Below are 27,040 nucleotides of genomic sequence, written 5' to 3'. Positions count from 1 at the left end.
ATAAAAGCTATAGAAAAATTATAATATTTTGGAACTATTTTAAAGATAAACCGAACCATGTATATCACTATCAATAATTTGAATCGAGATATTTAGAGAGATTTTGACCAAAAAAAATTAAACGTGCAAATTCTAAAACCTCACTTATTTCTGACTAGCAATGTAAAACATCGTCACTTATTCGTGACAAGGATGAAGTCATGAAACACAAGTAAAATTATAGATTGTTCCACAACGACACATACATACGCAACACAAGTAAAATGATTACACTGAAAAGTTTCTTTTGCATACATACGCGCCACTACATTACTTCTTGTTGAAAATTATGATACATTGAGACACCATGCCTTTGAACGTGAGGGAGCGATTGCATACATATCGAAGGTAGCAGAGATTACAACAAAACTCTAATGCAACAGATGTTGAACTTGTTTGGAGTAGCTTAAGATTCTAAAAAGTAACCGTCTCAAAATATAAAAAAGTTTCTCAGCTTCTGGTTTCTAGTTTATTTTCTGAATTCTACGACTCCAGATTCCAAGAAGCCAAAATGATGTTTGAAAGAGCTTCTGATTTCTAAAGATTACGTGAGAAGTTATAACTAATAGAAGCCCTCAAACAGTCCATAAACTGTTATAGTAAGATTATACAATTCTATCTCTAATTAATACTTCTTCCGTAAAACCATGGAGATGGAGATAACAACAAACCCAGCGAAGGAGACGGCGGATACGACGACACCCACGGTGGTCGTCCACAGCACCCGGTCCAGGCGACGTGCCACGTCGGCATGGGCAATGGCCGGGTAGAGCGAGAGGTAGAAGTCGATCTTGCTCAGGACGTCGGCGAGCCTCTCGGCCTCCCTCCCGGCGTTCACCACCCGCCGCACCCAGAGGAGGCGCCGCATCACCCGCTTGCCGCCGCCGCCGCCCACGAACGTGACGGCGAGCTCGTGCGCCTCCCGGAGCGCGGCGTCGAGCCCGGCCACCGCCGCCTCCCTCGCCGCCGTCGTACTCGGCGGCTGGTGGTCGTCGTGGCGGCTCAGCACGGCGGAGACCATCCTCACGCGCTCCTCCAGCTCCCGGCACTGCCTCTTGTTCCGCTTCGCCGTCTGCACGGCGTCCATGATCGTCTTGATGATCCCGCGCGCGCTGGAGGCGTATCCTACCAGCTCAGCCATCGCTCCCTACTCTGCTTATGATCACTTAATTAGCTCATGCCTGCTGCATGGTTACAAAAAATTGTGTCTTTCTGCATTCTATGCATGAAATTGGTGGATGTACTGAAGTTGGAACTGTGTAATGGAGAGATGATCCTAGTTACTTAGTCTCATCACACTAATTTTCTTGTTTCCAAAGCTCCTAGTTTTCATTGCTCTGGCTCTGGCTGATTTACACTATGGTGATATGATTCTCCTCTTGTTATTGTTGCACCCCCTAAATAATATCTGATGAATCATAATCATCTTGATGGAGATAAGAGGCTCTTTCTGGATCTCTCTTTCTATCACTCTACCTGGTGAACTCTGATTGGATGTATGGGAGTGGTTAGCCCACTCCTTTCATTACGATAGTTGAGGTGTGTGTTAAGTGTAGGGGCGATTGTTTGTTGCTGTGTAAAAAGTCAAATGATATTTTTGTAAATATAGAAAATATCTTGTAAATAAAATTTTATATATGTATTTTTAATGATTTAAAGACGGCTGAAAAATAAACTTCGGTAAAAAAAGCTTTAAAATCAACTCTAAATTTAAGATTAAAATTTTAAATTTTGACATATAAATATAAACTGAAGCGAAAAGATTGAGTGTGTCTTCTTTTCATGGTGTGACTGCTTCATTAGTGTCATAGAATGAACGGTGGCTTGTAATTTAGTTATTGTGGCCGGAGGGAGACTTAAGATAGAGACTTCGTTCCTTGTCTGAGAGTGATAGACGGTTGAGCAATTTCCAGAGGGAAAGCCCCAGCACATGTGTTTTATAATTTTCAGCCCTTAGGCTACCTCCAATAATAAAGATAACATACTATCTCTAATCATTCTAAAAGACAATTTCTTCAATGATCTAGCTCTTCGCAAATAGTTCATAGTACAAATTAAATGACCCTACAATTCATTCTCAATTGATATTAAAATATGTGCAAGAGACTATCTCTTGATTAAGAGATAGCTTTTATCTCTTTTATTAAAAAATATATAGTACATCTTATAGATAGTTCATAGATACCTATTGGAGATGACCTTAATAGGAAGAGGGTAAATTAGTTGTACAGTGCATGCAAGGCCATGAGTTATTTCTTTATTTTTTCTTGCCAAACTTAACATGTGGTTTCAATCTTGTCCAGAAGCATATGTATTTCACTAGTATGTCTCATCCCTACATACAAACACCTAATGTCATGTATTTTGTCTACACTACTGCAAAAAGCCTAATGGGTGTCGGGTGTCGGTTGAGAATCTCACATATATATAGGTGTTAGATTCCCAAGCCACACCCCCCAAAGCGGCACTGATGTGAAGGATTATCGGTGCCAGTTTAGGCTCCTTTGAAGCTCCAGGAATAAAAAAAGTAATGTCAGCTTCCTCAGACCTTAGAGATAGATCCTATCCACATCATCAAGAACCTTCAAAAATCCACATAATTAACACCATCCAAGAACAAGGTTGTCAATATGATTAATATCACACGATCATCATCCAAGAATACCCTAGCACAAACTCTGATACTAGTTGTTGCCGCTGCTCTAGCTAGCTAGGGAGAGGTGAAGAGCTGTCACCTCACCGAGTAGAAGTGGAGATAGCTTCAAGGTAATAACTAGCATATTCGTAGCGGCCGCAATATACACCTCGTTTGTTTGGGTAGAGATGAGTTAACTAGAAAATGTAATACTAGATTAATATATGATTAATTAATTATTAACTATTAAAAAATATATAATAGATTAATATGATTTTTTAAAACAACTTTTCTATAAAAATTTTTATAAAAATACACCGTTTAGTAGTTCGGAAAGCGTGTGCACGAAAAACGAGAATAATAAGTTATTTTAGAGGGACGGGCGAACGCGGCTATAGTGGTAGTGGACCGAATATTGTATATATATATTGAAACTTAGCAATCGCTATAGTGTTTAGCGACAACTATAACAATCCGCTATAGGCTTTGTTGAGCTACTATTGCTTTTAACTAATGTTCTTCGTACATATATATAGTAGACCCTCACTAAAAGAGAGATAGGGCAAGCAACAAGCACAGTGAGGGAAGTCGATCGAGGCTCAGATTGATATAAGATTTCACTGGGAAATTTTTGGAAAAGGATAACCGGTGTATTTTATTGGTAGTATATATACTACCAGTAAAAAAAGTATTTTTTACTTTGTTAATTACTTGATTAGCGGTATTTTGTATTTTATTTTTTTCAATAAAGATCACAACAAAAATGACGATATTACTCTTTAAAATTTCTACTACACCTAATATTGTTAGTAGTATAATTTAACCATAGCTGTCCGATAAAAATAGATCAACGATATGAATTAAATTCTACTACCAGTAAAATACACCGGAGTTGGCGCTCCCTTTGGAAAAATAACAGTGCATAGGGCAAGTTATATATTAGGAATATATTGGCAAAGGTTCACAGTCAGATGAGAGGTTTGGTTTCACTATGGTGAATTTTGAAAGAGGGTTAATTAAGTGTGTTATTGTTTTATTACAGTTTTGACTGAATTCACCAATTTAATGAAGGCATCAAATTAGTTGATCAAACTATGCCAATTTAGCTCGAGCTATCTAATGTCTAGTAAGTGTGTCAATGTTTCCAGAATTTGTGAACACACGGATTGACTATGAAAATTCTTCTAGGGCATTTTAATGCGCGCGCGCGCGCATATATATATATATATATATATATATATATATATATATATATATATATATATATATATATATATATATATATATATATATATATATATATATATATATAGATGCAATTGCGAGTGCATGGAAAAATTCAAAAAGAATCCATTAAATTCACAAGACAGAAAGGACCCACTTTATTGCTCATAAAGTTTTACAAAATTTTGGTCTATTAAATCTACATCGACATATTTATATTTATATACAAACTGGTAATCGTACACATACAACAGACATATATAGCAACCGATTATGAATTAAACTGAACGTGTTCTTTTTAAACAAGATGAGAGCCAACATTTGGACTCAGTCGCTGGCATTTATATATCCTACTTCATCATAAAATGCTCACATCACCTAGCTAGGTTTGGCTTCACCACTTATTGATTAAACTTTGCCATATTACAAAACACAACCATTTTTATTTATTTATTGTTTCAGACATATAGATAGATACCTCTCTTCTCGAGCATTTATTCCAATTTTTAACCGACCTCCTGCACGTACGTACGTCAAGCTCTATCCATTTCAAATTCGCGCATGGTGACGATAGGGAGGACCTGGAGGCTGTACTCGATCTTGTAGCCAACCTGGTAGATCGCCGTTGCTTTCATGGCGGCGGTGATGCCGACGCCGCCGTGCCCGGACGACGACGGTTGCTTGGGCATGAGAAGATTGCGAGCTTCTTCGAGGTCGTGCAGGAGATCATCCATGGGGTGCAGGAGATCATCCCGATGGCGCATCATCATCTGGGGAGCAAGCGGGTGCTGCGTCAGGTGGACCACCTGCTGCGCGAGCTGCGCCAGCCACTGCACCTCCCTGCCGATCTGCTTGTTCACCGCGGGCTCCGCCTTCTTCAGCTCCATGATGTCTTTCGCGATGTCTTCGACTTGCTTCAGCTGATCACTCTCGTTGCTGCTGATGCCGCCCGCTTTGTGTAGGTTTGCTGATGATGCCCCCCAGGTATCCACTTCCCTGCATATATGCCGGGTGGTCTAACATAGATTTTATACCTTAAATACCAAACTTAATTACCATGCATGTGTTAATATAAGAGATTTGCTTCGGTCTAATAAAAAGTAATTCGAGGTACCGGTATCTCATGGATACCAAATCATTTCTAATCGTTGAATCTAACAATGTCTATTCTGCTCAGCTTGATCAATGGTAAGAAACGATTTAGTACCGTGAGATATCAGTGCCTCGAGATAATTTTTGTTGCACCGGAGCAAATCTCTTAATATAATGTTGTCTCATGATCAACGTCTACATGATCAATTTATACAACACATTGAATACAGTATTAGACAATTCGCACGGGCTTTTCTGTTGTCTAATTTCCATTTTAAATTTATTTGAAAAGTGTATTAAAATTTTGTTTGAAGTACATACTAGTAACAACAAGATTTCAATTTGTTAATATTTAAAGTATTAGTTATCATAATTTATGTGTAGAACCCATGCATCCTAATGTAATTAATTATTTATGGTTTCGATTTATAATATTTAATTTATTGACATTTGGAATTATAAGTACTCCTGTAGTTGAAAACTTATAATTTGCACTTAACAAGTACAAACTAAAGAGTCCATGATGTTCCAAGTGGCATATTTCATTCAACACAGATTAAAATTATGATCTTATGATTAAAAAGACATAATAATAATAATAATAATAATATAGTCTACCTGCTAATTAATTAGTGGTCAAATATTTGAAGTGAAATATCCAATTGTCATATGCATACACACACACACACACACACACACATATATATATATATATATATATATATATATATATATATATATATATATATATATATATATAAAGGTTCATTGATTTTTTTTAATAATTAAAGGCACAGAACTGTAGAAAAGAACTTTTCATCGTTTCTGATCAACTAACCCCAGCTTTAGATCATTGATTATCAATTCCAGCATCTTTTTCGCGTTCGGTGACATATGATGACGATCACTGTCATTCATAATTTTCTTGATCTCGTCTTTGTCACCCTGAAAGACAGTATAAATCACACATGAATTCATCTAATTGGATTTAATTAGTTGTGGAAGTTTAAAAATTATATATTATGGACATTGTATTTTAATTATATCCATACCATATACAAACATGCATACAAAGGTTGTGTTTGGCAGTGGCAATACAAACCTAGATTCCCCTTGTTTTCCGTGTGTACGTTTTTCGAACGGTTAAACGGTGTATTTTTTGCAAACAGAAATTTATAGGAAAGTTGATTTAAAAAATCATATTAATTTATTTATAATTTTTATAATTAATATTAATTAATTTTATATATTAATATATTACTATGTTTTCACAGCCAAAATCAGAACGTACACCTAGAGTCATAGAGAAACAAAATTAAACTAACTATGCATGTGATGCGAGTTTATATGCATGCTTTCTCAAGGGGTAGATAGCATATGAATTTGTATATGTTTGTGTATAAAAAGCATGTGGCACAACAATCTTAAAGAAAAAAAAAGAAATTAATTAAGAACAAAACGATGCATACCTGAGGCAAGCGTTTACAAGCGCCATCACGGAGCAGTTTCTCGAGCACATTCATGAAGAAGTTTTCTTGGTTCAAGCTAAGAAGGACGATGAGATTGGAGATGTGGAAGGGCTGCATGGCGCGGTCGATCTGAGAGTCGACGCCGTCGAACTCTCCGTCCATGTCCCCCTCGCCGCCGCTGCAGAACAACGTCAGGTAGCTCCAGGGCGTTCTCCGTCGCTGGCAGGCCTGGACGAGCAGCTGCCCGCTGTCGAGGGCGTCGTGCAGGTTCTCCAGCGTCGCCTGCGTCGCCTGGTCCGGCACCCACCTCGTCGCCTTCAGCTGCTCCAGCAGCTTCTCGATGAATCCCACCCTGTCCTTCAGCAGCCCGCACCTCCGCTTGCTCTGCTTGGCCGTCTGCGCCATCGTCTTGATGCGCCTCGCCAACCTCAAGGTCACGCTGATCAGCTCAACGACGCTCCCCACCACCGGTACCATCGTGATCGATCTCAACCACGGCGGCCGGCCGGCCGGTCGGCTGCTGGCTCGAGCGAGCTCAAGTGATATTTGCTCAGTTGGTAAGGATGGCCGGGTAGGGATGCTTGCGCTTGTGTTTCCCTATTTATAAACGGGAGCGGGCAAGAAGCAGCACGTCGTATGGTAATACGTCTTAATAAAAAAGTATCCGAATGCACCCAATTTCCCTGTACCTTACTGAGAACAGTAAAATTGCCCTAAATATTTTATAAGTATTTTTTATAATTTTGACCAATATTATAGAAAATATAACAATATTTCCAATACAAAACATATATATATATATATATATATATATATATATATATATATATATATATATATATATATATATATATATATATACACACACATACATACTCTCTCTTTCATATTATAAATCCCTTTGAGTTTGTATTAAATTAAATTTATTTAAGTTTGATCAAGTTTATAGAAAATAATAGCTATATGCCAACCAAAAATAAACATACTATAAAAATATTTTAGTAGTAAATTTAATAAAAATTACTTTGTGTTACAGATGTTAGTATTTTTTGAATTTCTTATAAATTTGGTTAAATTTTAAGAGATTTAACCTAGTATAAACCCAAAACGATAGAAAGTATGAACATAAATATTAGTGTTATAAATTCAATGTTATATTTAATAAAACTAATTTACGGTTATAACTATTGATATGTTTTTCTATATACTTAGTTAAACTTAAAATATTTTAACTTATAAAAATGTTAAAATATTTTATAGTGTGAAACATAGAAAGTAGTGCTTAATTAGGTGGTGATCTTTTGGCTTTTTAAGAAAAAGGAAAACAACATCTTTATAAATAAAAAATAACTTGTGAATAGAACTTTTTATATATTGTTCCTGGAATCTAACAGCAAAGGCTAAAAAATAAACTGGGATAAAAAAAATCTCAAAACCAACTCTAAATTTAATGTTAAAATTTTAAATTTTAGCTTATAAATAGAAAAAAAAGATTAGGCTCTAGGAAGATAAAAGCAGCCGCCTGTCTGATGGCCTCACCAACCACGAGGGAGGGAGCGTGTAAGACCAGGCAAGATACAATCACACAGCCTTATTTTGTTCTCGCTTGCATACCCTGACCTGCATCATGATATATATAGACCCAGTGAGATAATTAAAAAACACGCAATATATGCCAAAAATATCTATTTAATTATGGTATGGAAGCTTCCATTCCTCGTTCGTTCAACAAAAACCTCCATCTTTCTTCACAAATCGCCATTGTCCTCGTCTTTGTTTTCTTAAGAAAAAGGCGTACAAACGCCAATAGTGCGCCCACTGATTAACGCCCTGCTAGTTCGTCATTTTAAAGAAGTCGTGGTATTATTATTTAGCCTAATTAACGTCCTGATAGTTCATACCTGAACCTCGATCTTAATGATTGAATTTTCTCTACAATAGATAACAAGATGCTGCAATGCTGCATGGCTTTTTGTCAAATCATGCCTTTGTGGGGACGAGTTACCTGAAATATTTAACAGCTGCATCTGATTTGAATATGAGATCAGCATCTTATCGCATTCAGAATTTCAGGGATAGGGAGCCCTCACAAGCCGCAGGTTGCCAGGGCTTTGAATTCAAAAGCTTACGTTAGAGTTGATTTTGAAGATTTTTCTACTTTCAAATTACTAAGAAGACATACTTAAAAGTTTTATCTATAATGCCCATCTCTGCAATCAACAAGCTCTCGCTGCTCGCATGGACAACTGTTTCAACGGCTAAACATGTCAGAGTTAATAGCTAAGCTTAACGGTGCATACAGGGTAATTGGCACACGGCGCATTTATTTATAAATAAAACTTTCATATACGTGTTATTAACGATCTAAAAGTCAAGGTTAAAAAATAAATGATGATAAACAAAGTGCTGCCCGAAGTTGTCGCTCAAGGTCGGAGGAGATTGCGACGATCCTGAGCGACCTCCAGGCGCAAGATCACCTCGTTTGCCATCTGCAGCTTCAGTCTGAGATCGCTGATCTTTTTCTGTCCCCAGCTACGAAGTGTTGAAGCCGTTCTTAATTTTTAACTTGACATCAAGAATCCTGAACGGGTCCGATGACTGTTCCTCCCGTTGCCATACTTCGATGTGCACCCAAAAGTTTTCGAACTTGAAGCGGCGACCTCTGCAGCGAAGGTTGCCGCAGCAGAGCAGTAGTGGCCTAGTGGGCAGTGGTCCGAGCCCGCCGCGCCGAGTGCTTGGAGTAGGCATTCCGGGAAAAGCAACTCCCATTGCTCATTGTTCCAGCTTGACGAGAGTAGGCCGACGTTTGTTCATTGTTCCAGTATTTTTTTAAATCTTTTTAATAAATAATTATATTATTAAATCTCATAAGAAACTATTTCCACCGTATTAATAAAATTATTTGTCAAACTAGTTACTTTCTATATTTCAATTTATTTTCTGATTTTATCTCCACTGCACAGGGCTAATAAACATGACGTGTATAGTATTTCAATCAGGGATATATTGGTAATTTTGCTCATTTATTTTATTTTGGCATGCATATGTGATAGTGTATAGTGCAGAAAGTGGCAAAAAAAAGAAAAACTTCTCTCTAATAGCAAAATAATAAATGCAATCTTAAAAAGGATATTGGCTAATAGCCAAATCTAAAAGTGGCAAATAGTTAAATTCGCAAACGACGCCCGGGGTCGACTACGCCTGAACGAAGATGGTTGCTGCTGACGGTGCCATGTTGCAGAACGAAACTCACTAAGCAATTAACTGAAAATTGTTCCATGCAAGAAACATATGAACATTCATGCATGTTTCTGCTTCTACTGTATTGTCCAGTACTAGAACATTATGGTACAGAAAAAAAATACAAACCAGTCCCCTGAAAAAGGAAACATGTGATACTCCCCTCCCGTCATAAATATTTGACATCTATGGTAAGATTTGGTTAACTTTTAAAGTTCAAACTATCAATTTTATATCAAAATAAATTTATAAAATCTAATAACTTTATGCTATTACATAACACTTTCAAGACAAATATTTGTATACTATTTTCTCAACTAAGTATTTGAGAAAATAGTGATGCTTGAAATTTTAAAACATTGAACAAATCTTAATTTAAATGTTAAATATTTATATCCGGAGTAATTTTACAGTTCTTGAGTAGATACCAAAAGATATTAAATTTTACATTAAAATTTTGGTACTATAGAATTTCTCTTATACCCAGAGTGAATAAGAGTGTACTGACAATCTGACAGCTGAATATACAGACATGAAACGTGACCAATATAAGTTGCCGTTGTGGAAAATGCTGTGACGCTGTGCTATGTGTGCGTGGACACAATTTCAGTCCTTAGGTAAGCTGGACGACGAGGTGTAGGCAGCACAGCAGTCTGGCAGCTTAGCATCAGAACAACCTCCTGCATAGTGGGCCGGTTGGCAGGGTTCTCTTCCACACACAGCAGTGCTATTTGAATGCATCTTAGTATCTCTACCGTCTCAGATTCATCATTTGAGGGTGAATCAACAAGCTTGATCAATCTTCCTGTTCTCCATAAGTGCCATGCCTTAAGGAAGGGGGCAAGGAAAAAAGCTCTCATCACAGATTGCCCATTATAGTGGCATTTGCTAGTGCAAGTTGTTAAAAGATGACATGGACACCGGTTATCTTCAAAATTCAAGACAATTTTTGGAAGGTTTGCTCACCCTTTTGTTCAGATATCCATAGTCATCTCCAGATTCTCCGGTCGCAAGCAAAAAGCATCGTTTTCTACTTATGATCTCGAGAAGCAATGCTCCAAAGGCATACACATCGGACTTGGTTGAGAGAAGTCGTCTTCCCCGACATTCTGTAGCGATAAAACCACTGAAACATGGGGAAAAAAAATCAAGAGATTAGAAAATAAGAAGGAAAAAAGAGCCTTCTGGGATGTAAAAAATTGTGATATATATATCAATCTGATAAGATCTTACATCGACCCCACGATGCGATCGGCATGCTCTTCATCTACACCTGGACTATACGTTCTAGCCAGGCCAAAATCAGAAATCTTGGGATTCATGTTGGAGTCCAAAAGAATATTGCTTGGCTTCAAATCTCCATGTACAATATGTAGTCCGCAGTACTTATGAAGATAAAGCAGTCCTTCGGCTGTCCCATTGATTATCCGAGAGCGCGTAGACCAGTCCAGCTTCAACCTTTTGTTCTTGCACCTATGAAATGGTAACACAAATGAGATCATTAATTAAGCTTAGAAATTTTTTTTCCAAAATTGAGGTGAAGATAAACACATGCCAAAGATGAAGGTGTCGACGCTTCCAGTCAGCATATACTCATTAGACCAGGATCCTCTCTGTTCCCTCAATACAACATCCCAAAAGCTTAACTATATTGGCGTGCTGAAGCTTTCTAAGGAAGCAAATCTCATTTCGAAATTCCAGGTCCTGGAAATCCATTTGGCTAGGTGATGAAGGTAATTCAAAACATCTTTTGACAGCAACCTCAAGTCCAGCGTGCAATTGACCCTGAATGCAAGCAAAATATGCAGTTGACCCTACATCAGAGTTGAATTATATTATAATGTAATTTCTAATGTTTGTCCATATTCCATGGACATAGAAGCATGAGTTAGAATCGTAGAAGACACATGAATAGCAGCAGGAAAAACAAATGAATTGTTACTTGTGATATCAAAATATAGAATCCACACTTTGCTAATCAAGTACTGTCCTCTTTCGCTAGAAACACTACAACAATATAAGCACCCTTCTAGAGATAAGAAAATGAATTACTTTGCAAAGTTAGTAAGATGTCACTTCGGTCACTTAATTTTGTAAGACATATATAAAAAAATCATATTATTTTGGTATATCCAAATTACATATTCTAGATAATATCGCTGACCCGAATTAATAGAAGCTAAAAAGCTGGAATGGCTAGAAGGAGCTAGCCATCCAATGGAATTAAGAAAGGAGAAGTACATATTTTTTAACCCTTCATTTAATCCAGGCGGAAGGTGAGAGGTTCAGGAATCGAACCCAGGCTGTAGCGTTCACCAGCAAACGCTTTTGCCAACTGCCCTAGAAGCACATCTCAAATTAATAGAAGCTGAGTGAATTCATTGCAGGGCATTTTTTTTTTCTTTTGTGGTATTGGAGAGATTACCTTGTAAACACAGCCAATGTTACCTTGCCCAATTTGATTTTCGTCACAGACGTTTTTTGTAGCATCAACCAACTGGGACAAACTGAATTTGCCAGATGCTGCAGTGACATGATAAAAGAGCTTTGGAACATACAAAATAATTCTATTTGGTACTCATAAAACTCTAATAGCTTCCTTCATTTTACTGTTTAACGGGACATACCTCCACAACACAATTCCAGAGAGCATCTTTCAAATTCACTATGCGCTTTAATCCTGCCAATGCAGGATTATACAATTAATGCTTTGGGATATAAAAATAATACGAACAGACAATTCTATATGATTATTTACAGATGAAAAATGTAACCTATGGATACAGATCGGTGCAAGCAAAAGGGTTGCATATTGTACCATTTTAACATGGATTTGTCACCTAACTAATTATAGAACTGCTTAACAAGGTTCTAAATTATGTGGCAGACTGCAATTATTATGTGCTTACTGCTAAGGAAACTCAAAACTTGCCATATCACTGAGGATGCAAACTACCACCACAGCTTTAAAGTCAAGAAATCCTCACTAAAGAAAAAAAAATGGCACAAAGAAATGTGTAGCACATATCCTAACCTGGCATCAGGAGGTGAGCAACTGGTAGAACTAGATTTTGAGCAAACTGCGAACAGTCTTGGCCCCACTCTTAGAGTCTGAAATTTCGAAATAACAGAAAAGTTGCCTTATACTCACTATAGTATCAGTGTGCTGTTAATAATGATCTGTAAACAACAGGAAAGGTCAAATTTGATACATGTGGAGAAAAAGCATAACTAAATCAGGCCGCTATAGGTGTGTTATGGAGATTTACTTACAGAATATTCTGTTTTCCTTTTTTATTCCTACATAATTTTTCACTAGTCTTTAGACCACATGCAAAAATGGGGGCATTGACCTTTATGGCTTAAAATGTATTTATCTTATTCACCAAATGTAGTTGATGCCATCATCAGAATTCACTCCATGGATTGCCAATTACGATATCTGTGAGTATCGAGGTTGTATGATTTCGAGAATTTGGTCTAGACGATCTGTGGTGTTAATGTGGCTGATAAGTGGGAAAACTTGGAGACAGGAATCTATCCTATTCTGAAGAACACGGAACTGATCAGCTTGTTTCCCACCCATGAAGAAGTGGTATATGTAGCTGCTTCTCTCACTGGATGTAACAAGCACGTACGCGTCACGCAAGATCTCTTCAAGCTAGACAAGCCCTAAACCGAGCTCCTGGAGGTGAGAGCGTGAGAGCGCCGCCGACGGCCACTCCGGCCCCGGCGTCCACCCTCCCGTCGCCGGAGGCCACTCCGGCCCCGGCGCCCACCCCCTCTCGACTGGATGCCAACCTGGAGAGACATCGTGGTGGCTGCCAGCCACCCGGCGGCTCGGTCCAAAGCCAGGACCAGGGAGGACATTGGCATTCAAGACGACTGGACAGAAGTTGGGAGCAGGAAGAAGAGGAAGCAGCATTCAAGGCGGGAGGACAGGCCAAATACCGCCGGTGACCGCAGCGCATTCAAGACGTCGAAGCCAGTTCCTCGTTGGTTGCTGGGGCGCTGCTTTAAATTCCTATGGTTAGGTCACCGGAAGCTGGACTGCGGAGGTGAACGGCGATGCTATAACTGCTGGTTCACCGGCCATGTTGAGCGGGAGTGCCCAGATAGATCCCGCAGTGATCCTACAACACGCCCCCCGCCAAGGCCGGCAACAACACCTCGGGTGGCATCGCAACCGAGTGCCACGCAACCCGCTTCACCGACGCGGCCGAGCCGGAAGAAGGTCGTACCAGCCCGGGCCAAGATGACGCGGTGCGGAGATCCTAGCTTCCGTCCATCGGGCGTTCGCGTCTGCGCGATCCCTTGGACGGCAGGGATGCATGAGCAGGAGGCGTACCTTGGATCCCATGCGTTGCTCGCCTCGGTCAGAGGCAACAGACAAGCCATCTCGCCGGAGATGCTGGTCGCCGTACTCAGCCGGGACTGTGGAGTTCGCAGGCAAGAGGTGCGGGTCGAGGTTTGCGCCCCCGACGACTTCCTTATCACTTTTGCAAACCCGGATGATTGTCACCGGACTGTGATGTATTTCTCCGGAAATCTGTGGGTGCAGGGCTGCCGGATCGACTTCTGCCGGTGGAACAAGCGGGCGGCAGCAGGAAGCTCGGAGATGAAGTACCTCGTCAAGCTGGGCCTCGAGGGCCTCCCGGCGCACGCCTGGGAGGAAGTTGCAGTCCGTATCCTGCTCGCGGGGTGGCGCTGCCATTTGGTGGAGTTACTGCCGCCGGCGGATGCGAGGTCACTGGAGGTCGTGGCCTGGGCGGCTCAACCAAACTTGATCCCCAAGGAGGTCCGCCTGCAAGTTCCGGATTCGCCATCACAGCGAAATGGCCAATGCCGCGTCACCGACACAGCCGCCATCACCGCCACGGAAGAACTGCCTCGACTACAACCTCATCGTTCATGTCCTCGAAGTCACTGATCCGTCCCCTGAGCCCTACGGCCTTGAAGCCTACTACGATCTTATTCGTAGAGATGACGACGATGATGAGGAGAGAAGGCGCGCCAACCGCGCTGCAACATCTTCCAGTGCTTTCCGGGAAGGGTTGATGGCTCAGGACCGAATCGGTCTAGCATGGGGGGTAGCCAATCCTTCGGAGGCTCATCGGCCAGGACTGCGGGCGGCCTTCAGCGTCGGGCGTTCCATCGCATGTCGCCGACTCTGTCTACATATCGGAGGCAGGGCGATGACAACCGCGCCCAACGTCAAGAACCCACGCTCCAGCTTGAGCAGCAAGCTAGGTTACACTTACCATGGTCCCATGCGGAGGCGGTCACACAAAGCCTAGAGGACGAGGTGCTCCGGTCTGACGGAGGCGGTGTGCATGCGGTGCTAACGGGCGGCGGCGTTCACGCTGCGCTGGTGGGCGGCCACAAGGCTGCCCCGGCGGCGGGTGGTGGCAAGCACGCCGCCTGGGCGGGCGGCGACCAGGCTGCCCCGGCGGCGGGTGGCGACGACCGAGCTGACATGGTTTGCGGCGACGGCGGTAACGCGGTCCTCGGTGAGCACGTCACCCTGGAGGGCGGCGGTGGCGATGATGACCATGCTACTCCGGCAGATTGTGGCGGTGGCAGCTTGGCGGTCGTCCTGCCGGGCAGCGGCGGTGGCAACGGCCAGGCCGCCCAGGGGATGGTTCTGGTGGCCGGCGGCGGGGATCACGCCCCGGTCGGCGGCGTCCATGCCGCCGTGAACGGCAACGGCTCACACTCGCGGGGCCCACGCTTGCTGCTGCTCGAGGGGCCACGCACGACAGGTGCAGACGTGGCGGTGGGGACAGGGGGTGAGGTCAGCGCCCTCCTTGCTGCCTCCGTCCCAGCAGCACTACACCAAGACAGGGCGCAGGGTCGCCTTGGGGAGCTGGTCCGAAAGCTACAAGTTGATGCTGCCTCTTTTACTCACCTCACTCCGACCGGTCAAGAGAAGGGCACTGTCACATTAATGGCGTACGCAGAAGAAGAGATTGCGATGGGGAAGAAGATCTCGGTCTCGGGGCTGGAGCTCGACAGGGAGGCGGGAGATTTGATTAATCCTGTGTTCCCGGTTGAGCCACAAATGGTTGACGGGGCTGGTGGTCTTTAGCAGGAGGAGAAAAGGCCCACAGGCGCTTGGCCAAGCCCAAGCGGCAGATCTGTTACATGAGGGGGCCACCATTGGGCTGGGCCGTGAGAGCGGCCTGCAGCCCCCTCAACAGGTGGGGGGCGAGGAGGCCCATAAAGCTGAGAAGATGAATCCGGCCCAGCTGGAGGGAGTGGAGGGCCACAAGGGTGGGGAGACAGCTTCGGCCTTTGAAAACTTGCCGCCGCACATGTCCATGCAGATCTCCTCCTTCATTGATGCTTGCACTATGACGACGGCGCCATCCGTGCTAGGGACGCCACCACCACCGATGCGGCCCGAAACTCGCAAGCGGTTCACGGTGCCGGATGGTTTCAAACCGCGCCGTAGCCCAAGGATTCTGCTTCAAGGAGACGGCGCAAGAAAACACACAATCACCAAGGCACAGACAGTTGCCATGAAGAAGCTGGGGATTATCGGGGAGCAAGATCAGCCATCTCAAGCCGCACTGGGGAAATTCGTCAACCTGTTCAACAATCCGCTGTCAGCATCTAACCTGGAGGCGCTGGCAGAATTGCTGGGCGTCGAGATGGTGCCGCCGTCAAGCCCCCTCCTGGCTGGTCGCGCCGTGGACAGCCCGGCAGCGCCTGTGTCTTCTGAGGCTTAGCTTTGTAGCAGGGGGCGTGCTGGAGCCTGTTGTGTATCTTTTCTTTATCCATGTTAGCTTTTAGTGTGTTGGTGTGGAACGTGCGTGGTCTCAACAATGTTGCAAAAAGGGCGGCGGTTAGGGAGGTGGTAGCTAGTGCTGGTGCCGCCATTGTATGTCTGCAGGAAACTAAATTGTCGCAAGTTGATGTGTGTTCTGTTCGGCAAACTTGTGGACCCGCTTTTAGTGACTTCGTTTTCTTGGCTGCCCAAGGGACAAGAGGGGGGATTATTTTGGCTTGGAAAAGTGATGTGTTTGCTGCCACGTTGGTGCATTCGGGGGCTTGGTCAATCTCAGTTCGCATCAAGGAGCTAATCACTGCTAGAGAATGGTTCTTAACAACAGTTTATGGCCCACAAGATGAACAGGAAAAGCTGATGTTTCTGGACGAGCTGCACACAGCAGCAGGGATCTGTCAACCGGCTTGGGCAATTGCCGGAGACTTTAACTTAGTCACCTCCGTGGCAGATAAGAGCAACGGCAGAGTAAATAGACGGTTGATGAATGCCTTCAAAAACAAGCTGAATCAGCTGGAGCTCAAGGAAGTATACCTCTTTGGCAGACGTTACACGTGGAGTAACGAACAGCAACAACCAATTCTAGCCAAGTTGGACAGGGTTTTTGTGACGGCAAGTTGGGAGGAATTGTTCTCGGAGATGAGTTTGCAGGCCCTAAGCTCGTCGGTCTCAGACCATTGCCCGATCTTGCTGGCTTGTGGTAGCTACTTGCATAAACCAAGGAAATTTCGTTTTGAAAACTTCTGGATCAAGCTGGACGGTTTCGGTCAGGTAATCCAGGAAGCATGGAGCATCCCGATACATACTGAAGACCCTTTTGTGACCTTGTATATAAAGATGGCCAGACTATCCCGAAAGCTGAGATCATGGGGCCAGCGACGCATCAGTCAACTGAGATTGCAGTTCCAAGTGGCTAGTGAGATCATCCTCCGGTTAGACGTGGCACAGGAATGCAGGCTGCTTCAACCTTCGGAACGACAATTTCGTTCAATACTGAAGGGCAGATGTCTGGCCTTGGCATCTCTGGAAAGAATCAGGGCAAGGCAGCGAGCGAAAATAAGGATTCTCAAAGATGGGGAGGCCAGCGCGGCCTTTTTCAGACTCAAGGCTAAAGCACGACAAAGAAAACTAGCAATCCACTTTCTTGAACACGGAGGGCTGCGAGCCACCACAAATCTCGATATGTTGGAGATGGCAAGAACCTTTTTCCAGGAGGCAATGATGCCGGGTCCCAGAGATGGCAGTGCCAATTTAAACCTTCAGGAACTACAGATATAGAGGGCACACCTCACTGACCTAGATGCTCCGTTTACTAAGGAAGAATGCTGGAATTCGATCAAAGAGATGCCCAGCGATAAGGCGCCCGGTCCTGACGGATACACCGGTTTGTTCTACAAGACTTGCTGGGAGGTGATCAAGGGGGATTTGCTCAGGGCTATTGACAAGTTCGCCTCAGGCGGCTTACAAAATTTCCACAAGCTGAACACAGCAATGATAATCCTGTTGCCAAAAAGGGAAGCACCGGCTTTACTCAAAGATTAAAGACCAATAAGCCTCATTCATAGCTTCTCCAAGCTAATCACCCGACTGATGGCCACAAGGTTGGCAAGAAGGCTGCCAGAACTGATCCCATATAACCAGTCAGCGTTTATCAGAGGAAGGACGTTGCATGAAAACTTTGTCTTTGTCAGGGGATTATCAGTGCGTTGCCATACCAGGAAAAAGCCAACGATCCTTCTCAAATTGGACATCTCCAGGGCTTTTGACTCGGTTTCCTGGCAGTTCCTGATCAACATGCTCAGGTTCAGGGGTTTCGGCCCTAGATGGTGCACCTGGGTCTGTACATTATTGGCAACATCCTCAGCAACGGTCTGTATGAACGGGTTTGAATGTGATCCTATTATACCAGCCAAGGGTTTGCGACAAGGGGATCCACTCTCACCGATGCTGTTTGTCATGGTAATGGACAGCCTGCAAGCTCTGGTCAGAAGAGCGACACAGCACAGGTTGCTCAGCCGAATCGAGGGGGTGGCGTCGGCAATCTCCTTATATGCTGACGATGCCGTCATTTTCTTCCGGCCAACAGAACTTGAGGCTTACGGACTGAAGGCAATTTTGGACCTCTTTGGATCGGCAACAGGCCTATGGGTCAACTTTACCAAGAGTGCAATCACCACAATCCAATGCTCACAAAAGGAAGCCGAGTTGGTTCAGAATATCTTGCAATGCCGAGTGGAGGCTTTCCCCATAACTTACTTGGGACTGCCACTCTCTTTACGGAAACTAACGAAACCAGATATACAACCTTTGCTGGACAGATTTGGCAAGAAAATTGCTGGATGGAAACCAAAGTTCCTATCCACAGGAGACCGGCTAATCCTCATCAAATCTATTCTCTTCGCTTTGCCCCTGCACTTGCCGTCAGTACTGGAAATGCCAAAATGGGCACTGAAGGAGATTAACCGTAAATGTCGAGGGTTTCTTTGGAAAAGGCAGGAGGAGATACATGGAGGACATTGCTTGGTGGCGTGGAAATTGATCTGTATGCCGGTCGAGAATGGTGGGCTAGGCATCAAAGATCTTGATTTATTCGGTAAGGCCCTGCGGCTGAAATGGTTGGCGCTGCAGCATGATCAAAAGGATAGACCATGGGCGAAATTCCCGATCAGACAGCCCAAACAGATGGAAAATATGTCCTACTTAGCAACAAAATTCATTGTTGGCAATGGAACAACTGTTAATTTTTGGAAGGCACACTGGCTTCCGGGCGGAAGCATCATGAATTCCAGGAAATGTTTGTTCAGTCATGTAGAGAAGAGCAACTTGACTGTAGCAGATGGTGTGCATAACAACAGATGGGTGCGTGACATAAAGGGGGCCCCATCAAACGTAGCCATTGCCGAGTACTTCGCGGTCTGGGACGAGGTCCAGCAAATGATGCTTAACCCGGAACAGGAAGATGCAGTAATGTGGAAAACGGCAACCAATGGATGTTTTTCCGTGGCAGAAGCCTACAAGTTTTTCTTCGCCGCCAATACGCTTGTCGTGTGTGGAAAGATCAACTGGAAATCGCATGTACCGACCAAGATCAAGTTCTTCATGTGGCTGGCGGAAAGAGGGAGGTGTCTCACGGCCGACAATCTAGCGCAAAGAGGATGGCCACATCAAGCGGGGTGCAGGCTATGCTCGGCAGCGCAAGAGAGTTGTGCACATTTATTCGTTGATTGTCGCTTCACTAATGAGGTCTGGACAAGGTTAAGAAGTTGGGTGGAACTAGACTTTACATTACCAGGAGAGAGGGGCCTTGCGCTGGGAGATTGGTGGCTGGAAGCAAGATCTTGTTGCCGGACGGTGTACAGAAAAAATTTTGATGCTCTTGTCCAACTAACCTTCTAGATGGTGTGGTAGGAAAGAAACAATAGAGTGTTCAACCAGAAGCTCACCTCGGTTGGTGATACGGTGCATGGTATCAGGGAAGAGATAGAGGTCTCGAAGATGGCGGGGTTACTTAAATTTATTAGTGAGTAGTCAGCTTTGTTTTTTCGGCCGCTCGGTTTGTCGCCTGTGACGAACTAGGTGTTATCGGCAACCTTTTGTCGATTCCTTTGTAAACAACTTGTAAATTCTTCTGCCTTAATGAATTTGGCCACCCCGGTTTGGGGATGGTCCCGCAAAGATCTCTTCAAGCTCATTCAGTCCATTCCTGATCTCTGGTTGTTGCATCATCTCTGAATTCTGAAGCTTTTTCAGAATGTCGCCGATTATTTGCACACGATGGGCAAGCTGCTGGCAGGTCTTCTTGTTGTGGTGAACCTTCTGGGCTGCCTGCACAATCATCCTGACAAGCTTAACCGCATCCACCCCTGCAAGATGCGCAATACCCATTTTCCTCTGCTTGGCTGCTCACTTTCAGGACTAGTTATCAGGTCAGACTGTTGCTGCTAGAGATGTGCCGTCCTAGTAGAACAAAAGCAATTCTTCTGAAACAGGTTCCAGAAAGTTATGTGGATAAATTAACTTCCACCCAAGTAGATGGTAAAAGACAATACCCATCAACGGATGATCAGTAACCCTGTCAAAGACACAGAGAAGCAAGTTGAGCCTTCATAGCCAAACGGTGGAAAAGAAACCACGGTACTGCTAGCCATAGTAACTTGGACGATCTGGAAAGAAAAACAACCGAATTTTCAAGCAGCAACAGAGAACCTGAGGTGGTAACCCAGCAGTTTATGCTCCCTCGTTTGTGAGATTTTAGCTCAGCTTCTAACTTTGATTTTTCCCCTCCTCTTCTCTTCTTGTGCTTTCCCTTCTTGTTTTTTTTTTTGAAAGAAATCAGCACGAGATTCTGCTATTTCATTAATAAAGGTGGAGAAGAGTACAAGCCCCTAGGGGTGGAAGAGAACAAAAGAGAAAGGGGAGGGGAGACAGATAAACATGCACGTTGGGCTCTACATGTTAGGAGCAATTAAGTCTCCAAGCCTCTTGGCGCCCGCCATGGACCAAATTCTGGCCTCGTCTTTAATTTTTGCCATGAGGCTAGTAGCCGAGGTCTCCTTCCTATAGAAGACACGCCGGTTACTCTCTTTCCAGATTTCCCAGGCGAATAGAAGGATAAGGGTTTGTAATCCTTTCTTTGGTACTCCCCTAGCATTGGATAACATCTCCCACCATTCCTGAATACTCTCGGTGGGGTTCCAACGTCTTGGGTCCAGTTGTTGGTATGCCACCCACGTAGCTGTCATCGTCTAGATTCTTTTGGTGTATCTGCAATGGGCAAGGAGGTGTTTTGTTGACTCGTCCGTCGTGCGACAAAGGGGGCATACTCCGTTGTTTGGCTAACCTCTAGCCGCAAGCCTATCTGAGGTCCACACTCTATTTGAGTCACCAACCAAGCGTAGAATTTACACTTTGGAGGGGCCCAGGCTTTCCAAATGAGGCTGTTGAGTTTGGAATCTGTAGATCCCAAGCATTGCACTTTATAGGCCGACGAGGTGGAGTATTCGCCATGGTCCGAAAGCTTCCAAGTGATCTGGTCCAGAACCCCTTGCTGGAGTAGGATCTCTTGGGTCGCACCCCACAGATCGATCAGCTGGTTAATCAGCTCTACCGTGAGGCTGGTACTGTTATTTAGCTTGAGGTCAGCGATCCAGACGTTATTTGTAATGCCTTCTCGTAGAGTTTTCTTCCTTTTACTTGATGCCGCATAGACCAATGGCATCACGTCCTTTGGTCTACGCCCCATTAGCCAGGCGGAGTTCCAAAAGCGGATGGTATTACCGTCCCCTATCGTTATTTTCGACACCGCCTCGAATAATGCTCTGTCCATTTCGTCACACGGTGTGTCCATCCCCACCCACGGTTTAGCGGGGTCACTCCATTCATGCCAGAGCCATCTCAGCCTAAGGGCTCTCGTGAATTTCTCCAAGTTCAGCATGCCCAGGCCCCCTTGTTTTATTGGCATGCATGTTCTTTCCCAGTTAACCTTACATTTACCCCCTGTGATGTCTCCCGTCCCTGCCCACAGGAACCTTCGTCTTTTAGCATCAATTTGGTTTAGGGACTCCTTGGTGATCTTTAAGGCTGCGAGAAGATAGATCGGCTGTGCTGTTAGCACTGATTTGACTAGGACTGACCTTCCTACCGGTCCTAAATTTTTGCCTCTCCATCCTGTGATTCTTGCCATGATTTTGTCCAGTATCTGTTGAGTGTCTGTCTTGCGCGTCCTCCCTAAGACTAGAGGTAGTCCAAGGTACTTCAGGGGAAATTGTGCCCGCATGGCGGGGACACCCTCTAGGAGGTGGTCGATGTCTATGTTGTGGCACCTGATTGCTGCAACTTGGGATTTGTGCATGTTTGTGATCAACCCCGTAGCCTCTTCGAAGCTCTTGAGAATGCTAGTGAAGGTCTGGACGTCGTTCTTGACTAGGTTCATGAAGACCACCGCGTCATCGGCGTACATCGAGATTCGTAAACAGGCCACCCTGTCTCGCAGTTTGGTGATGGCGTTTAGTTGGGTTGCTTTGGAGAGGATCCATTGAAGCGGGTCAATTGCCATGATGAAGAGCAGAGGCGATAGCGGGTCGCCTTGCCTTAGGCCTCTTCCGTGCTGTATTCTCTCCCCTGAGATCCCGTTGAGGAGGACTTGTGAGGTGGAAGTAGAAAGGATGGCTGAGATCCAGTCCCTCCATTTCTGCGGGAAGCCTTGATGTTGTAGCAAGGAAAGCAAGTAGTCCCATCTGACCGAGTCGAACGCTTTCGTAATGTCAAGTTTGAACAGGAGCATCGGCCGCCTGGTTTTGTGATACCTTCTTGCAAGGTTTCTAACGTACTTGAAGTTGTCGTGTATGCTTCTACCCTTGATGAAGGCGCTTTGGCTGATAGATACAAGTGAGTGCATGTGTGGTCGTAGTCTCAATGCTAAGAGTTTGGAGAGGATTTTTGCTATGCTGTGGATTAGGCTAATCGGCCTAAAATCCGCCACCTCTTCTGCTCCTTTTTTGGGGATTAGCACAATGTTGGCCGAGTTTAGCATGTTTAGACTTGCACATCTAAGGTTATTGATCACGTTGAAGACCGCCACGACGTCCTCCTTAATGATGGCCCAACAAACTCTGAAAAAGTTCATCGTGTAACCGTCTGGGCCCGGCGCCTTGTCGGTCAGCATTTGTTTGATTGCCTTTAAGATTTCTTCTTCTGTGAATGGCTCATCGAGGTGCGACAAGTCCACTGGTGGGGTGTGGAATTCTTGCCAGTTGAGGTCACATGTCCTCGGCTCCGGCCAGCCCATTATTGCAGCGAAGTAGTCGTGAATCACTGCTTCTTTGTCTTCGTGAGATGTTGCCCAGGCATTCTCCTTGCGTAGGATTTGAATATTGTTCTTCCTCCTGCGCGTGTTAGCTTTTAGGTGGAAAAATTTTGTGTTGGCATCTCCCTCTCTGATGTTTGTTATTCGGGAAGCTTGCCTCTTGCATGCTCGTTCGATCGTTGCCAGGCCAAGGAGACGGTTTTTGAGGCTCGCCCTCAACCGACGTTCTGCGGCTGTTAGCTCTCTTCGCTCCTGCGCGGTGTCAAGCCGCTGGATGACATCTAGGGCCATGTAGAACTGTAACTTCGCTTCTAAGCATATTCCTCTTGACCATTTTCTCAAGCACCGAGCTGTTGTTTGTAGCTTGTGGTTCAGCCGGTGTATCGGCTCTGTGTGTGCTGTTTGTTTGTTCCAGGCGTCGGCGACAACGTCCTTGAAACCTAGGATTTTTGTCCAGAAATTCTCAAACTTGAAGGTTCGTGGTTTGTCGTGGACAGCGGCGTTTGACAGAATCAACGGGCAGTGGTCTGATGGGCCTGTTGGCAGGGCATACAGAACGTGGTTTGGGAAGGCTAAATTCCACGTTTCGTTGCAGAAGCACCTAGCTAGCTTCACCAAGGTCGGCCTCAGCCACTCATTGCTCCAAGTAAATTTTTGGTTCTGCAGGTGGATTTCTTTAAGCTCGCAGTGGTCCAGGGTCGATTTGAAGCGATTCATATGGGCGAGGTTCAGATTCGTGTTGTTCTTGTCTCTTGCCCTATAGATCATGTTAAAGTCGCCGAGGAGTAGCCAGCCCTCTCCTGGGCTTGGCTTCAGTCTTCTAATGTGTCTGAGGAAAGCATCTTTTAGGTAGTGCCTTGTGGGTCCATAGATGCATGTGAGCGTGAATGTAGATCCTGACTGGATGATCGTTGCTTTTGCTGATATGGAGAAGCGTTGTATTCGCATGTGTTGGATGTGAACTGTTGCACTCGCCCAAAGCAGGAGGATTCCGCCTTTTGTTCCTCATGCTGGCTTGAAGGCAAAGCTATCTAGGTGGTAGCCGCCCAAGAATCGGGCTAGATGGCCGTCTATATTTTGGAGTTTTGTTTCTTGGAAGCATGCTAGATTGCATTTCATTTCCCGCATTAGCTCGTGCACCACGTTACATCTTGCCGCCGAGTTTAGCCCTCGCACGTTCCAGTTTATTAACTCAAGGTTTTGCATCATTATGAACTACAGCACCAGGTCGCTGGGTTAGCCCTTAGGCTAATGGCCGCCAAAATGGTTGGCCTGTGTTTCCGGCCGGGGCAGTGGTCGGTTGGTTCTCCCCCGCCTTTAGACATGGCCTCGCTGTCACTGCTCTGTGCGAGCGCACGCGGAGTCTTGAGAAGTGAAGAGTAGAGGGGTTAACTTGAACCCAGGCCGGCCTCAACGATTCAAGCAGGAAGCAAATAAGACGTTCTTGTGTCCCTAGGCCGACATCGGCAATACATGATGTGACGAAAATAAGAAGCATAGTGCAGTAGTTTTTCAACGCTGGCTTCGCTGCACACAGGTCGCCGAAGACCCAACCACAAAAGCTAAACGATAACTGAAGAGTGTGACGATACATGGAGTTGTCGATCTCCCACTTTCTTCCTCGGTGGGTATCAGGCAAGAGCCTCCTCCACCTCCTCGACCGCATCTGCGATCCCTTCACCCATGACTCGAACGATGGCGTTTGCGGGGTTGTTGCTGTCGTCGTTGTCGATGCCGAAGACCGCCGTGAGTGCTGCGATAACGTCCGGCGGCAGGGGCCATCAAACATAGCGACGTATTGGGCCAGGACTTCCTGTACGGCGGCAGCATCATCTTCCTTCTGCATTAGGCCCATGCGCCTTAGCAAGACGCGCTGGCAGCGCTCCATTGCCGTCAGTGCCGGTTGCCTCGCGAGGCGGGCACTACGGCGAGTGTTGGTGGAGCTTGGCAGTAGCCGTGGCTTGGTGCGTCGACCAACAACAGCACCTGTTGTAGCCAGCGACGTGGATATGATTGGCTTTGGTGGTGGCACGAAGAGCTCATTGACCTGCATGATCAACTTGGGCAACGTGGAATCGTTCGGCTTGGGCGGCAAAGTGTCGACATCCCTTGTCGCTTGATCGATGACAGTCGTCATGTTGACCACCACCGTGTCCAGTGGCGGCAGCTCGGCATTGGAGGCGGCTTCTTCATCATCATCGACCGCCGTGTGATCCATGTGGCCAATGTCGCCCGCCCCGGTGTCCTGCAACATCGACACGGCCACACCGTCGAGTTCTGTCGTCATTGGCTCCAAATCTCCATGCACCAAGGCTAAGTCCTGCAAAATGCGCTCAAAGACTCGCTTCGCCGGGATTATGGCCTTTGGGGACCAGACTTCATTCCCTGTTTGCACAGGATCCTGGCTTTTTTCCAGGACGGTGAGCTCCTGGCAGCAGCTGCTTGCTTCTTTTCCCTTCACAGGAGAAGAGTTCAAGGTTAGGAGAAAATGGAATTTGTTTACCATGGCAACAATTTCTTTCTGTTGCGCCGGGTCAGGCGCGTGCTGGCTGTTTGGTCCAGCAGCTCCAAAGAGCTCGCCGTCGCCATGCTGTGCCTCTATCGGCCCAGCACCGTGGGTGCGTCTCCCTCCGCTGCGATCATTGTACTCCTTGTCGTGCGGCCGCGGAGATCGTGTGCGATCCCTCCGAGACCGGGTGTTGCCATTGAAGAAGCCTCGAGCCAGGTCCCGGCCCCGGCCGCCTTGACGGTCGTCGCCGTCATCATCATGGTGATCCCGCTTCCACCATCCCGAGCCACCAAAGTCTGGGTGGTCGTCTTCATAGGTTTGGTGCCGATGCGGGCGATCCCCTCGTTGCCCACTGTGACCTCGTCTTCCTTTGTAAGTTGCTGCATCTTCATGGTCGTCGTCGCGACCGTCGTCACAGTGGTCGCGATCCCAACCACTCCTGCCATCCGGTCACCTCGTATGCCATCCTGGCCCAAGCGTGCATGGACCGACAGATTGCGCGGCGACAGATGATGCTGGAAAGTCTCAAAGGCCCGCGCCGGCGTTGGCTCACCATCCATCACTCCTAGGGACCATGGGGGTAGCTTGCGCCGCGTTGGCTGGCAAGTGGTCTCCTCTGTCAGCACCACTCCAGCCACCGTGTAGTCATGGACTTCTTCCAGGTGAAAGAGGACAGGGTGCCGAACACCCCGTTGCCAGTGTTCTGGCGGCTTGTCTTGAACAAAAAGTTCTTCTGACTGGGGGTTCTTGGCGCGGTTTGTGAAACCCAGCCACACCCGCTTGGGGATGGTGCTCGGGTTTGCCGCCCACGCCCAAAGGTTGATCGTGCGCGTGTTCCTAGCCTCGACGGGATGGACGAGGTCCGTCACGATCTGCTCCAGGGCGCAGGAGCGGCCGATCAGCCGTTCGGCCACGTCCGCTGCCCAAGCGTGCATTGGGACCCCATCCAGGCAGAGGCGCACTCTGAACATTAGAGCGGCACCGAGGGCGTTTTGCAGGCTGCGCCATTTGATGAAGTGAACCTCAATGCCGCGGCGCTTGGCGAAACCTTTCTTCACCGCCTCCTCGTACTGACGGCGATGCTAGAACTTGATCAGGAAAGCCTCTAGGTGGTGGAGCGAGACTGCCACCTCGCCCCGGCGGAGCTTGAACTCCTCCAGGATCACCTTCTCGATCTTCGAGGGACCTATGGACGGCGGAGCACGAATCGCACAGGTCACCACAGCAGTGTTCCCCTACT

At 45.6% G+C, this 27,040-nt stretch overlaps 2 protein-coding genes and 1 pseudogene across 2 annotated transcripts; all 3 read right to left on the bottom strand.

Annotated features, from left to right (window-relative positions):
- Positions 1-236: 236 nt before the first annotated feature.
- Positions 237-1,424, bottom strand: LOC102716360. Its single transcript, XM_040529049.1, has one exon. The coding sequence runs from the start codon at positions 1,178-1,180 to the stop codon at positions 665-667; it is 516 nt and encodes a 171-aa protein (XP_040384983.1). The 5' UTR covers positions 1,181-1,424; the 3' UTR covers positions 237-664.
- An 8,676-nt stretch (positions 1,425-10,100) lies between these two features.
- On the bottom strand, positions 10,101-13,104 carry LOC107305244 (annotated as a pseudogene).
- A 5,990-nt stretch (positions 13,105-19,094) lies between these two features.
- On the bottom strand, positions 19,095-26,735 carry LOC107305206. Its single transcript, XM_040528584.1, has 4 exons — positions 25,995-26,735; positions 24,884-25,746; positions 20,693-24,147; positions 19,095-20,558 (listed from the first exon to the last, which is right to left on the bottom strand). Exons 1-3 carry the CDS (start codon positions 26,733-26,735, stop codon positions 21,225-21,227), a joined length of 4,527 nt encoding a protein of 1,508 aa, XP_040384518.1. The 3' UTR covers positions 19,095-20,558; positions 20,693-21,224.
- Between the last annotated feature and the right edge of the window lie 305 nt (positions 26,736-27,040).

The sequence above is a fragment of the Oryza brachyantha genome, chromosome 11 (genome assembly GCF_000231095.2).
Source record: "Oryza brachyantha chromosome 11, ObraRS2, whole genome shotgun sequence".
Classification (NCBI taxonomy): Eukaryota; Viridiplantae; Streptophyta; class Magnoliopsida; order Poales; family Poaceae; genus Oryza; species Oryza brachyantha.
Note: the sequence above shows the minus strand (reverse complement) of the source record. Positions and strands in the feature narration are given on the sequence as shown.

Excerpts from the sequence above, each read along its gene's own strand:
- LOC107305206 (XM_040528584.1), bottom strand. The coding sequence starts at position 26,735 with ATGCACGCTTGGGCAGCGGACGTGGCCGAACGGCTGATCGGCCGCTCC. Across the intron at positions 25,747-25,994 it reads GGCTCGAGGCTTCTTCAATG|GGAAAAGAAGCAAGCAGCTG; the intron begins GCAACACCCGGT and ends TCTCCTGTGAAG. Across the intron at positions 24,148-24,883 it reads TGGGAGATCGACAACTCCAT|GCACTACCTAAAAGATGCTT; the intron begins GTATCGTCACAC and ends TGGACCCACAAG.
- LOC102716360 (XM_040529049.1), bottom strand. The coding sequence starts at position 1,180 with ATGGCTGAGCTGGTAGGATACGCCTCCAGCGCGCGCGGGATCATCAAG.